Source organism: Doryrhamphus excisus, chromosome 10 (assembly GCF_030265055.1).
Source record: "Doryrhamphus excisus isolate RoL2022-K1 chromosome 10, RoL_Dexc_1.0, whole genome shotgun sequence".
Classification (NCBI taxonomy): domain Eukaryota; kingdom Metazoa; phylum Chordata; class Actinopteri; order Syngnathiformes; family Syngnathidae; genus Doryrhamphus; species Doryrhamphus excisus.
Genome location: NC_080475.1, coordinates 11528054 through 11542665, shown reverse-complemented (window position 1 = coordinate 11542665; position 14612 = coordinate 11528054). Strand labels below are relative to the sequence as shown.

The 14612-nt window shown below is 45.4% G+C and overlaps 2 protein-coding genes across 12 annotated transcripts in view; both read left to right on the top strand.

Moving 5' to 3' along the window:
- Positions 1 to 195: 195 nt before the first annotated feature.
- On the top strand, positions 196 to 6544 carry abcd1 (ATP-binding cassette, sub-family D (ALD), member 1). Of its 6 annotated transcripts, none has more exons than XM_058083500.1 (19): positions 262 to 535; positions 693 to 728; positions 1493 to 1750; positions 1812 to 1897; positions 1975 to 2132; positions 2275 to 2462; positions 2534 to 2708; positions 2792 to 2982; positions 3058 to 3238; positions 3298 to 3440; positions 3499 to 3667; positions 4502 to 4596; positions 4774 to 4919; positions 5076 to 5221; positions 5303 to 5387; positions 5463 to 5588; positions 5769 to 5856; positions 6024 to 6178; positions 6336 to 6544. In XM_058083500.1, exons 3-18 carry the CDS (start codon positions 1622 to 1624, stop codon positions 6153 to 6155), a joined length of 2238 nt encoding a protein of 745 aa, XP_057939483.1. In that variant the 5' UTR covers positions 262 to 535; positions 693 to 728; positions 1493 to 1621; the 3' UTR covers positions 6156 to 6178; positions 6336 to 6544. The 6 variants fall into 6 exon arrangements, with proteins under 6 accessions (XP_057939485.1, XP_057939483.1, XP_057939482.1 ...); XM_058083499.1 differs by having other exon boundaries at positions 262 to 582; XM_058083498.1 differs by having other exon boundaries at positions 262 to 612.
- Positions 6545 to 7097: 553 nt separating this feature from the next.
- plxnb3 (plexin B3) overlaps positions 7098 to 14612 on the top strand; it is a 38143-nt gene continuing 30628 nt past the window's right edge. For 2 of the 6 annotated variants that reach the window (XM_058083489.1, XM_058083490.1), the window contains exons 1-2: positions 7098 to 7246; positions 14433 to 14514. The gene's annotated coding sequence lies outside the window, so the exon portion shown is untranslated. Of the gene's footprint in view, positions 7247 to 7535; positions 7849 to 13407; positions 13427 to 14203; positions 14223 to 14432; positions 14515 to 14612 lie in introns of those variants that run through there. The other 4 variants (XM_058083491.1, XM_058083492.1, XM_058083494.1 and 1 more) reach the window with 4 other exon arrangements.

Sequence of the window (14612 nt, the reverse complement as noted above, 5' to 3'; positions counted from 1 at the left end):
TTTCCTGCTTGCATGTTGCTGTTTTTATTATTATTAAACATTGAATCGTAACAAAATAAAATGTTCAGAATGAAAAGCATTACGTCAAAGTATTATTAAACAGCGTTAGCAATATTTAGTAAACAATTCCTAAAATAATATTAGCGTTACAACACATTTGTCATAAGATCGTTGTAAAAGGAAGCAGGATGAGTGTGCAAGGCAGTAGGAGGGGCAGCATACGTCAGTATTGGAACGCGGCCAGTCCTCTCAGGTAAAGCTAACTTTCCAGTGCACTTTGACGCCATTAAATCTTTCAGATCGTCTTCTCGGATCAATGCTCGTGTTTCCTGTTTACCAACAAGTGCAGAACGGGGTTTATGTACGTTTTCCGGTCCAAAGGATCAGATGAAGGAGACTCCACCGGAAACTAATCTCCTTCATGCTGAGATCACACGAACAAAGTTGGTCTTGTTAGCTTTAGCTGACGTTTGGCCAAACAAACGTTCAACCGGGACATCGGCACCGCTAAGTGGACTGTTGGTGGACAACCAAGGTTGGAATGAGTTCGTAATTAAGTCGTTCGATGCTGCTAGCCTGCTGGTAGGCTCTCTGCTCGGACCTAAGCTAACGGTGCTGACATCGTCTATATCAACATTCACTTAAAGTGCGACATTACGGTACTTTCTCTTTACATTACTTTGTCTTGTCAGAGCAAGGAGAGAACCAACTCAAACAAGGACTTTCTAGTAAGTGAACTTTGATATAAACACTGACTGTTTAGTATTTTGTAATAAAGGTCTATAACATTGTTTACAATATGTCACAAAAGCGAGCATACTACTTATGTTTCTGTAAATATTAAATGGGACAACATTGATGAAACTACACTCCGAGCGAACACTGCAAATTTGCTTTACCTTCAAAATAACTTGAGGGACACACAGCCATGGTTTCGGTACTGCAACAGGCGGGGGCGCTGTTTTGCCCAATGTAATTCATGCCCTTTTCCTGGTTATTATGGAATGGAATGGAATGGAATGGGCTTTATTGTCATTATACAAGCTGTACAACGATATTGGAGAGCTTCTCCTTTCAGTGCAGTAGTCAAGTTTAAAAAATAGTATATAAAAGTAGAGTAAAAAAGACAATTTAACAAGATATATACAAGATAATAACAAAATATACACAGGAGCATATGCAGGAGCATATATATTAATTTTAGTGCAATGATAAATGGGTCATAGTGCAAATAATGACTGGTGTATACAGGTGAGTAAAGTCACATATGAGTGTATTGTAATGGGTTGTTAAATAAATAATGTGGAATATTATGTGGAACAGGTCTCATAAGTATGCTAGGTGCCCATTTCCTGTACATCAAGTTTGTTTTTTTTACTTTACAGGCAAGCAAATAAAGTGAATTCTGACAGTAATTCTGAGTATTCCCCACGATGATGATGTGATCAATAACATAACGCAGCCCAAACATATGTAAATATTTACTTTTCAGTGCAACGTGACCTCAAGCGAAGGTTGGCACGATGATGGTCCCCAGTCTCAGTTGAACCCCAATACCGCCCTCTGGTGGCCTGCTGCAGGTACTGCCACGTCCGTGGGTGGAAAGTAACCTCTTGTCAACATGCAGCTGACCTATCAGAAGCTGCTGCCTCATCTGAGGCGGAACCCGCGCATCAAAAGCCTTATGGCCGCTGTGCTCGCCGCTTATGCCATCAAGAAACTGTCGCCGTATGTTTGGAGGCGGATCCAGGTGAGTACAACGCATGTACACCCGTGCATACATAATCAATGCAAGTGTGTTTATTTTTCAGGGGGGTTCAACAATTAAACCAGTGGGCGTGGTCAGTAATTCCTCTACTTCTGTGGATGCAAGTAAACAGAAAAGAAGCGACAACAGGTATGTGAACATGTGTACTGTATAAGTTCATATATTTTACATTAACTTTTTCTTTATGTGTGTGTGTGTGTGTGTAGGTCTCCGTCAGCAAACAAGGAGTTTGTGGTGCGACTTGCTCGTCTGTTAAAGCTGTTGTTTCCACGGTTACTGTGTCCTGAGGTGGCAGTGCTCATCCTGCACTCTCTCACGCTCATATCCAGAACCTTCTTGTCCATTTATGTCGCCACCTTGGACGGTCAGTATGTGTGTGTGTGTGGATCTATTTAGTTTTAACTTCCTGTTTACATAGCGACCTATGTTGTAATAGATGCCGCATCTTCTTTGGGGGTCACAGATTGCAGATACTGACCACAGTTTGGTTACCTTATCGTGCACAGGCATGATCGTCAAGTGTATCGTGCAGAAAAACCCACGTGCCTTCATGCTACAGCTCCTAAAATGGCTGCTCGTGGCCGTTCCCGCCACCTTCATCAACAGCGCCATTCGGTTCCTGGAAGGTCAGCTGACCTTGCACTTCAGGGGACGCTTAGTCAGCCATGCGTACCAGCTCTATTTCACCAACCAGGTAGGTCAAAGGTTAGGTGACGTGAAGGGGTGACTGAGAAGAAGATGACATGTGTGTGTGTGTGATGTCAGACGTACTACAGAGTCAGCAACATGGACGCCCGCCTGTCCAACCCGGACCAGTCCCTGACAGAGGATATCGTCATGTTCTCGGCTTCAGTGGCTCACCTCTACTCCAACTTGACCAAACCCATCCTGGACGTGGTCGTCACCTGCTACACGCTGCTGAGAACCGCCCACTCCAAAGGTCGCCATCTCACATCTGCTTCCCACCATCGTCTCACAGCGGAAGACATTGTGATGAGCGCTGTTTGGCCCTCCCCCGTGCAGGAGCCAACACCACGTGGCCTTCGGTCATTGCTGGCTTGGTGGTGGCGCTCACGGCTAAAGTGCTGCGTTCGTGTTCACCTCGTTTTGGGAAGCTGGTAGCAGAGGAGGCGCGGCGTAAAGGTGACCTGAGGCACATGCACTCGCGGATCATCGCTAATTCGGAAGAGATCGCTTTCTACGGAGGCCACACGGTGCGGCCCCGCCCCTTCCTGGACACATTTTACTCCTCACACCTGCTGCTCATGTTTGGTGCGTTTGATTTGTAGGTGGAGATGGCCCAGCTGCAGAGGAGCTACACGTCATTGTCGCGTCAGATCCATCAGATCCTGCTTAAGCGTCTGTGGTATGTCATGCTGGAGCAGTTCCTCATGAAGTACGTGTGGAGCGCCTCCGGTCTGGTCATGGTCGCCGTACCCATCATCACCGCTACCGGATACTCCCAATACGGTACACACGCTCTTGTTTGCTGTTTCGGCAACAAACCTCTGATACTATTATGTCATCAGACCCAGATGATGTGAAGCAGGCGGCCATGGTAATGAAGGAGGAGGAGCTTGTGAGCGAGAGGACGCAGGCCTTTACCACAGCTAGAAACCTTCTCAACGCTGCTGCTGACGCCGTGGAGAGGATCATGAGCTCCTATAAGGAGGTGCCCACCTACCCCACCTCCTTAGTTTACTTAACATGCTGACGCTATCTGCATCCAGGTCACAGAGCTAGCCGGCTACACGGCTCGCGTCTCCGAGATGTTGGATGTCTTTGAGGATGTCAAAGAGGGAATCTACCAGCGGTCCTTGGACAGAGACCAGGAGACGCCAGCAGGGGGAGCGGTGGTACAGCACGGCCACAGAGTCTGCGGTCATCTGGGCATGCGAGGCAAGGCTTATGTCCAAGACCACTGCTAGTTAGCTTTAGCCTCACTTTCATTCATTCATTCATTTTCTACCGCTTATCCTCACGAGGATCGCGGTGGGTGCTGGAGCCTATCCCAGCTGTCTTCTACCCTGGACTGGTCGTCAGCCAATCACAGGGCACATATAGACAAACAACCATTCACACTCACATTCATACCTATGGACAATTTGGAGTCGCCAATTAACCTAGCATGTTTTTGGAATGTGGGAGGAAACCGGAGTACCCGGAAAAAACCCACGCATGCACGGGGAGAACATGCAAACTCCACACAGAGATGGCCGAGGGTGGAATCGAACTCGGGTCTCCTGGCTGTGAGGCCTACGAGTGAACCACTTTCACCGTGCAGCCCACTGAGACAACAAAAATTATTCATTTTCTACCGCTTTTCCTCACGAGGGGTGCTGGAGCCTATCCCAGCTGTCTTCGGGCGAGAGGCAGGGTACACCCTGGGATGGTGGCCAGCCAATCACAGCGCACATATAGACAAGCAACCATTCACACTCACATTCATACCTATGGACAATTTGGAGTCGCATGTTAGCATAGCATAGCATGTTTTTGGAATGTGGGAGGAAACCGGAGTACCCGGATAAAACCCACGCATGCACGGGGAGAACATGCAAACTCCACACAGAGATGCCCGAGGGTGGAATCGAACTCGGGTCTCCTAGCTGTGATAGCCTCATTTTATTGCTGTAAACAATCACATGAAAGACACTGACAATTGTGAAAGGAGGAAAAGTGTTAGCACAGGAAGTGACATCACAGCTGATATCACATGCTGTCCTGCTGCAGGTCAGGTGGTCAGCGTGGAGAAGGGGATTCGCTGCGAGAACCTGCCAATCATCACACCCACGGGGGATGTGGTTGTGTCTTGCCTCAACATCCAGGTCTCTCTCACACACACACACACACACATGCCAGGCAATGTGATTGGCCCATCATCCTTTAGCAGTGTTTACATGCAAATATAATACTTGTTGTTGTTATGTAAAGTCTTAACTGTCAAAACAGGAGAGGAGTGGGCGTGGCCTCATGTTGACGTGCTGATGTCATGATTGTCACAGGTGGACGATGACATGGACGTGTTGATCACGGGACCCAACGGTTGTGGGAAAAGTTCTTTGTTCCGCATCCTCAGCGGCCTGTGGCCCGTTTATGGAGGTGTCCTGTACCGACCAGAACCACACCACATGTTCTACATACCACAGAGGTACTACTTATGTGTTACAGTACTAGCGTATCACATACTACACTAGTACTAGTACCACATACACTCCATACTACAGTATTCCAGGATGCTGGTCAAGTTCAAAACTGTCCAGTTGGTTTAAGTCACATTGGTGTGTGTGTGTGTGTGTGTGTGCAGGCCTTACATGTCTGAGGGGACTCTAAGGGATCAGGTGATCTATCCAGACTCTGTGGAGCAGATGGTCCAGAAAGGACTCACAGACGCTTGTTTGGAGGAGATCCTTTCCACTGTGCACCTTCTCTACATCCTGGACAGGGAGGGAGGTGTGTGTGTGTGTGTGTGTGTGAGTACATGTGTTGTGTGTTTATAACAACCGTGACTGTGTGTGTGTGTGTGTGTGTTAGGTTGGGAGTCAGTGAGTGACTGGAAGGACGTCCTGTCAGGCGGAGAGAAGCAGCGAATGGGAATGGCTCGTATGTTCTACCACAAGTGAGCATAAAAACACCCTGACGCTCGGAGTGGGTCACATGACTCATTTGAAACCGGGTCACATGTCTGGTCAAGGCCCAGGTTCGCCCTGCTGGACGAGTGCACGAGTGCCGTGAGCATCGATGTGGAAGGAAGCATCTTCCAGGCTGCAAAGGATGCTGGGATATCGCTGCTGTCAATCACACATAGACCCTCCCTCTGGTCAGAACGCACATGCACGCCCACATATATACATTGTGCACACACGCTAGTATATGTTTTATGCCAGCAGGGGGCAGCAGAGTTTCAAACTGCTAGTTGAGACCAGCCATACACTTCTAACCAAAATATGTTTATCTAAAATGTATATATAATAATATATTACTCACTGTCCCACCACAGGAAGTACCACTCTCACATCCTGCAGTTTGATGGCGAAGGCGGTTGGCGTTTCGAGCCTCTGGATGCGTCCACTCGTCTGTCTCTGCAGGTGAGTGTCCACTTCCTGTTTGACCTTCACCTTCGCTGATGTGACCAGAAGTCTGCAAATGCGGTCAAACGGTAACGTAAATTTGTGGTGGGAGGAGCCTGTGATTGAACTTTCAGAGTGCTGAAACGTGCAGGCCGCGGCTAACATTGTGACTCCTCCCCTTTCAGGAAGAGAAGCTGCGTCTGGAGAGTCAGCTGTCAGGAATCCCCAAGATGCAGCAGCGTCTGTCTGAGCTCTGCATCCTGCTGGGGGAGGGGCAGGGGGAAGCGCCTGCCGAACATGACACGCCCCTTTCCTGAGGAAGACCTGCACAGGATGATGGGTAACTAAATATCACATGTTTACACACACATGAAGTTTGACCTTAAACGGGTTGCTGTCTTAAAAGGAAATAAGAAGCCTTTATTGGTGGCTTTATTCTGAATGCCTTTTGGTCAGCTTCCTGTCAGCCATTTTTTTTACCTTGTTTCTCTTTGCAGCGTTCTCACTGTCACCAGAAGTTGAACATCAAGAGGAGACGATAAAATTGTGCCAATTTTAATCTTTCTACTGATGACAAAATCAGCAGGTCATTTAACTTTTATTATTCACTAAAACCTGTTTGACACCGATGATGTCACTGAAAAGATAAAGTAGCTCAACAATGTATTTTTATCTTGCTTTTCAAAATAAAACTTGTTGACAAGTCTTCATGGTGGTGATTGACAGAGTAGGCGGGCGGGACTTGTCGGCTCCTCACCTGAAGGCAACACACACCCTTATAAGTACAACATAAATATACAGTATGTGTGCATTTACTACACACCTTTCTTTTTTACGTCTCAATGTGAGGATACAACTTTAAACTTTGGACTGTTTTAAAATAAAAGTCACACAAAGTTGTGTATTGGCAGGAAAATGTAACCCGGATGAAGAGAAATTAAGTCCAGTGTATCATTGATACTATGCAAATACGCCCCCTAGTGGCTGTCAGTTGCATAGAGATGACATCAGAATTATCTATTATAGTTATTGATGTAAAAAAAATGTACTGCAGTCCAGCGTTGAACTGCAGTGTCGTATGCTAAGTTAAATGTAAACATATATAAGAAGTATATATGGTATTGGAAGTGCAGTGTTATGTTACACATGTACATATATAAACTGTACAATATACTGTATATAGTAGTGCAGTAGTACTTTAAATAAATACTGTATATACTGTACTGTGCATAGAACTTGACTGGTACCAGTTTGTTGTCCACAGAGGAGCGTCAGATGAGCTTGCCGGCGCAGCTCAGACGGGTGGGGCGGGGTCTCAGTGGACCTGTTGTGCGGCTCTTCTGGCTGATCGTGGCGGTTTCACTCGCGGGCGCCTGGAAGTTTTTTTTTCCACGGACCGCCAGCTCAGGTGAGAACGTAAAAAGGCGTTTGTCTTTTTTTGTCTTCTGGTCGTTTTTGTCTAACTTTGTTCCCAACCACGGCCGCCGCAGGAAGGAAGGTGCGCGCGCGTGCGTCTGTGTGTGTGTGTGAGTGAGTGAGTGGGTGAGCCAGGCGTGTCAAACAAGGCACTAGCCAGACTGTAGTGTTGGAATTTAATATTCCTGTTTTGTTATTTTTGGACGCTGGGAACACAAGTGGGTTCGACATAGTCATTTACGATCCTCCTGTGTGTGTGTGTGTGTGTGTGTGTGTCTAGTTTGGGTTCGAACAGTCTCTCAGTGGGCTCAACCACTTTTTAAGTGACCACTTTCGCAATGGAGTCTGGTGTGCTGTTTGGTCCTGTTAGCTGTTAGCTCTTTGGTCCTGTTTCTTATTTTGATTCCGTTCCGAACTGAAATGGCTGTGATGATTGGCAGGAGGTCCCAGCCTGTCTCGGACAGCTGCGCTCAGAATAGCTAGCATTCCAACACATGCGCGTGCACACACACACCGGAAGTAGAAAGTTGACTTGGGTGAAGCGGGAATTGACAGGCGATGTCACTTTATTTGTTCGGCGTGGATCATATGTATGTATGTATATTATTGTTTACTACATCATTACTACTGTTTCAAACATTTTTGACCTTCTTCTGTAGCGAACCAGTTATAACAATTGAATTAAATGTCAACATAGTAATGTATTTAAAATATATGTTTATAGTATATACAACTTGCTGAGTCAGTCAACCCTAGCATGTAGCGCTCCTGCTGAGGGGTCACCTTCACAGCTAGGCCGTAACCCACACAACCCTACATGATGATATCACAGAGTGAGATTATTCAAGTTTAAAACACGCATTTGACTAATCTGAAGGCCTTAGTGCACGTTGAGATTACCGCGTCTCCTTAACATGCACACACACACACACACACATACAGGGTTCTTGTGTGCGTCTTTAAGATGACCCTGACTCAGTTTATGTTGATTGTCGTCATGTTGGCTTCACTGAACAGATGGACACATGACAGGAAGTTTACTTTAACCTGTGTGTGTGTGTGTGATTATATTGTGATACAATCTGGCAACCATCTGCTTAACCCAACTTTATCTGCATGTATGTGTGTTGAAGCAGCATTCTAGGGAATATGTTGTCACATGTATTATGTATGCGCACGTACATGGACAGGTGTTGTTCCTCAAGACACACCAATGAGTGGTCCGTTGTGTGTCGTCATCATTCATCACTCATACACACACAAATATGAAATATAGGGCGAGTGGTTAGCGCGCAGACCTCACAGCTAGGAGACCAGGGTTCAATTCCACCCTCGGCCATCCCATCTGTGTGGAGTTTGCATGTTCTCCCTGTGCATGTGTGTTTTTTTTCCGAGTACTCCGGTTTCCTCCCACATTCCAAAAAACATGCTAGGTTAATTAGCGACTCCAAATTGTCCATAGGTATGAATGTGAGTGTGAATGGTTGTTTATCTATATGTGCCCTGTGATTGGCTGGCCACCAGTCCAGGGTAGAAGACAGCTGGGATAGGCTCCAGCACCCCCTGCGACCCTCGTGAGGAAAAAAGCGGTAGAAAATGAATGAATATGAAATATAAAATGAGAGTCACGGGTGTTTGTGAAAGGGGGTGTGATGGTCTATAGCCTTCAGGGGTCACATGTCACCATATTGTGACGTCATTGAAATATGACCTGATAAAAAAAAAAGTATAGTAGTGATGCATCCTGTTTAAAAATGTCATCTTTGAAGGTGGCGTTCAGGTGGTATTGATGATGTCATCAAATGTAGACTGTCAGTCGGGCTACGCCTAAAGACTATGTTCTATGTGCACAGCCTGACGCTGCTTGATTGGACACAATGAAGCATTGATATGTGACATTTACAACACGGACAGGATGTCCCACCCACACAAACATGTACATGCACACACACACACACACACACACACACACACACACACACACACACACACACACACACACTGGTACTTGTCTTTGAAGTATGCAGGCTGCATAAAGCGTCATGGTGTGTGCACGTGACTGCCAGTGACCTACCTGTATCACAGTAGCACCACTTCAAAGCATCCCTCGGTGCATGTGTGCATGTGCACGTGGGTGTGTGTCATCTGTTGGCGCAGATGAAAGAGTTGCTGGTTCGATTCCTCAGGGACCCCCAGCCGCCCACTGCTCATCTGTGCCGGGACCCTCAGGGAGTGTGTGTGTGTGTGGTTCATGATGAGGTCTTTGTACTTTATTAAACTTCATTAACACTGTGATGTTGTTAATCCATCCAGTTAATGATGACTACATATTTAATATTATGTGATTATTGGTTTATATTGATCTTAATGATGTTGTGTCAGGCGGCATGGCGGTCTGGTGGTTAGCGTGCAGACCTCACAGCTAGGAGACCAGGGTTCAATTCCACTCTCGGCCATCTCTGTGTGGAGTTTGCATGTTCTCCCCGTGCATGCGTGGGTTTTCTCCGGGTACTCCGGTTTCCTCCCACATGCCCAAAAAAAACATGCTAGGTTAATTGGACACTCCAAATTGTCCATAGGTATGAATGTGAGTGTGAATGGTTGTTTGTCTATATGTGCCCTGTGATGGGCTGGCCACGAGTCCAGGGTGGACCCCGCTTCTCGCCCAAAGACATCCCCCTGTGACCCTCGTGAGGAAAAGCGAATGAATGAATGAATGTTGTGTCACAGTGGCGCTCTTCATGGATGTAGCTTAGCTTAGCTCACGTCATGTTCTTTAGATGTAAAACCAGACATGTGACTCAACAGCGCCCCGACTGGTGGCAGACAACCAGTGCATTGCATTTTGATTCACAGTGCTTTGAGATGCCATTAATCACCAATCAATGTCAGTGTCACACAATGGCTGTATTATTAATGAGGGATTAAGGTCTTATTCTTGTTTTCAGCTAGCGACGTGTAACCGTGCTTCCACACAGAACCCTGTAGCGAGTGTTTGTGTTGAATATGAACAACGTTGGTCTCATGAGTGCACGAGTGATTACAAGGAGCTATATGCTACTGGTAGGTTCTCCGAAGGCAAGACAGAGTGATTCATTCGACCTCATGAAAGGGTCTCTCCTTTCAGCCGTATCTCGCCTGTAGCCAGGCCTGGGGGAGGGGCTTGCAGGCGAACACTTAGTGGCCCAAATTTTGTTCTTCAGCAAGTTTGTCAGCTAGTCCAGTTGCATAGTGGCCCATTTTCACTAAACATTCCAGTGTGAAATGCCGTTAAAATTACAATACATTTCTTTTGCTAGTACGGAATCAGGAACTCCAACCACTTTGTGCCTTATGGTAAGAAATTGTAAACAAATATGGGTTCCCTTTTTGAGGCATTGCTAGCAAGTAAGCAGTGGCGCTTGGACTTCCTTATATATAAAGAAGTCCCTCTGTGACATCACAAAAAAACAGTTTTACCACGCCTTTTCAAACTGAGCACTTTGAGCCATCCCAAACTTTCTTTCAGGGCTAACTTCTAAATGCGTAAACCTCATTATCTGAAATTTTGGCATCGTTTAACATGAGAATACAACATTCTAACTACATTTATAGGTCAGAAAAGTGGGAAATGCATAAATGCATAAATCCCCTCACCATACACTTTTCTCAAATAGGCATTAACACAATTCAAAGTTTAAATTTTAATTTGTGGCGTTTTTGTGTCCTTGTTGAAGCGTGTTGCACCTGCCGTTGTGTTTATCGGTTTGCCTTCCTTCGGTGTGTCTGAGGGTCCGGCCGTTTAGTTTTCTGCCTCAGAGTCACACAGTCGGCTAATATTTACTGTAGTGGCAGCTAGCAACAGCTCACACTGTTAGCTAGTTTGCTACCATGCCATGACCAAAACAGGAAGGCGGTCTATAGCCAATGAGGACGCAAAAGACTACAATGCTCAATTTCCCACAATGCAATTCTTGTATTGGCGGCTAGCAAGAGCTCACACTGTTAGCTAGTTTGCTACCATGTCATGACCAAAACAGGAAGGCGTTCTATAGCCAATGAGGACGCAAAAGACTACAACACTCAATTTCCCACAATGCAATTCTTGTATTGGCGGCTAGCAACAGCTCACACTGTTAGCTAGTTTGCTACCATGTCATGACCAAAACAGGAAGGCGGTCTATCGCCAATGATGACGCAAGGATTACAACACTCAATTTCCCACAATGCAATTCTTGTAATGGTGGCTAGCAACAGCTCATACTGTTAGCTAGTTTGCTACCATGCCATGACCAAAACAGGAAGGCGGTCTATCGCCAATGAGGACGCAAAAGACTACAACGCTCAATTTCCCACAATGCAATTCTTGTATTGGCGGCTAGCAACAGCTCACACTGTTAGCTAGTTTGCTACCATGTCATGACCAAAACAGGAAGGCGGTCTATAGCCAATGAGGACGCAAGGATTACAACAATTCACTCAATTTCCCACAATGCAATTCTTGTAATGGTGGCTAGCAACAGCTCATACTGTTAGCTAGTTTGCTACCATGCCATGACCAAAACAGGAAGGCGGTCTATCGCCAATGAGGACGCAAAAGACTACAACGCTCAATTTCCCACAATGCAATTCTTGTATTGGCGGCTAGCAACAGCTCACACTGTTAGCTAGTTTGCTACCATGTCATGACCAAAACAGGAAGGCGGTCTATAGCCAATGAGGACGCAAGGATTACAACAATTCACTCAATTTCCCACAATGCAATTCTTGTAATGGCGGCTAGCAACAGCTCATACTGTTAGCTAGTTTGCTACCATGCCATGACCAAAACAGGAAGGCGTTCTATAGCCAATGAGGACGCAAAAGACTACAACACTCAATTTCCCACAATGCAATTCTTTCAAAAGAGCCAGTTTTTTTTTTTAAAAAAAGCACTAAAATTACACAAAAAAAAACAAAAATGAACAAAAATATCAGTTTATAAAAGTTGTGGTTGTTATCGTGTCTTGGTGACGTGAGGTGCGTTGGATGCGGTCCACCTTGAGTGAACAGCTGAGGGGAGACAAAGTCACAAAAGGCTTGACGAGGAGTCTCAGCCTATTGTTGATCCCAGATTAGGGTGTGGCCCCCCCCCAGCAGATTATAACACACACGCACACACACACGCACACACACACAGTGGAGTGTGAATGAAGCGTCCTTGATCACACCAACTGCTGAGCACCCCCAATGGTCCCCATCCCCCTAACATCACACACACACACACACATACAGAGTGTTGCTGCAGGTGTTATTAATAATCCATAAAGCGGCTGGTTTCTCTCTATCGCTCCCTGTGGAGACAACACACACTCTCTCTCTGTCAGGACACACACACACACACACACACACACACATACACATGCACGCTCACATGTACAGATCTCAACAGTGACACAAACTTAAACAGTCATTATGCTACACACTGACAACTAGCTGTTTATGTTTTTTTGTGACATTTGGACAGTTTGGTTCAATCAACACAAATGCTTGGAGGCGATTCGACTGTGTGTGTGTGTGTGTGCGTGTGTGTGTGTGTGCGTGCGTGTGTGTTCCCACTGACGCTGCAGGAAGTTTTCCAGGAACTTGCTGGAGGAAGTCTAAATGTAGCGTAAAAGGAATAGTCTCCATGTTGCCTTCAGTGACACTAGAGGAATAAGGTAAAACACATACTTCTTCAAAGCTGATGTTGCCATGGTGACGGAGCATGTTGCCATGGAGATGAAGAGTATGGCTGACAGCGAGCAGTCCTCCGATAGACTCAAGTGTGTGTGTGATGTTGACACGGTGTTAAGTGGACACCATGACTCATCAAATCTTTAAAATGCCAAGTCATGACAGTTGTGAGACAGTCCGGTAACATGTCACACACACACCGAAAAACTTTATTGACACTACTGGTGAAAAACATTAACACAATTTGAATGTGTGAGGAAGTTTCTCTTGAATGGATTTTTTTTTTTGTCTCAGTGTTCCCACTTCCTTTGTTGGTTCCGCCTCTTCCTTCCTTCTTCCTGTGTGTGCTCCAGTGTTATTGAAGCTTCCAAAGATTTTCTCTTCTCTTCTTCTATTCGGCTGTTTGTTGTGTCCTAAACCATCATTCAAGTTCCCCGCAAAGTGAATGTAACGCTTTTACATTCAGCTCATGCTTTCTGTGAGTGTTAGCTCGGTCGCTAGCTGCATTAGCATATTGATGTTGCGATAGCGAGCAGCTTTGCATAAAATAAATAAAACATCCTGTGGATAGAGAGAACAAATCTGTTTCATAACAGATTAATGTCTCACTTTGCGGAGTTACAAGCATCAGATTAGTGAAAGAACGCATGCGGCCTTATCTTCATAGGCAGCTTTAATGAGGATTAAAACCGCATGTCCTATTTGGATGCTACTTTGTGTCACAAACGCAGAAGAGAAATGTTCAAATGTTTTGTCCTCACACCAGCTTCACTGTTTACTTTTTGTTTTTTGGACTCGCATGCAGGTACATTATTAGCTAATGCTAAATGAAGTCATAAGTAAGAAGCTAGCTAGTCCAGTTAGCGGTGGCCATTTTGAGGCTAGTTTTATTCCTAGATGGCGGACAACTTTTTAGCTTCAAGAACGTCTGTATTTTTTTGTGAGTAACGTGGTGTTGGACTCTTATTGTGCTAACATGAAACTAGCTAATGTGTTATGCTAAAGTAGGACAAGTAAGTAACAAGCTAGCCTTCTCCTCTGTGACCTTGTTTTCTGTGTTAGTGTATGTTTGATTTTTCATTTGTAGCAATGAATCAGTGGACACTTTGGCAGATGATTGATCAATGAGCTGTGATTGATTGATGAACCAACCGGGTGCTCCTCACAGCTCATTAACCAATCAAAAGCGTCCGACAAGCCACCAGGAAGTGATTCATAGTCTGCCCTGGAGGTTGACCCGGACGCCACATGACTAAATGAGTGAGAGGAAGAAGGTGAAAGTGGAAGCTTTTAACCAATCATGTGACCAGCAATCTAGTTTGAGGACGAGTGGCTAACTAAATTAGCATATTAATGTATGTCGGCGAATGACAATATTGTAAAGAGAAGCTAACACGCGACTAGAGCTGATTGAAGAGTTATGAGTACTACTTTGTGTTTGATACATTTTTATATAATAAATATTTAAAATGTTTTTTTCCCAGGAACGTTCCTCCCTGATGAGGATATCTCCTTGTTTTCCTCCACGCTAAAGTCGACGCTCATCAGAGGTTGTCTCCTCCACAGGTTGGTACAGGATTTGTTTTTAAACTTCAGGAAGTAAAATGCATGAGGAGGTTAGGTCAGGTGACCATCACATGACACATAAAGGAAGATGTTTGAAC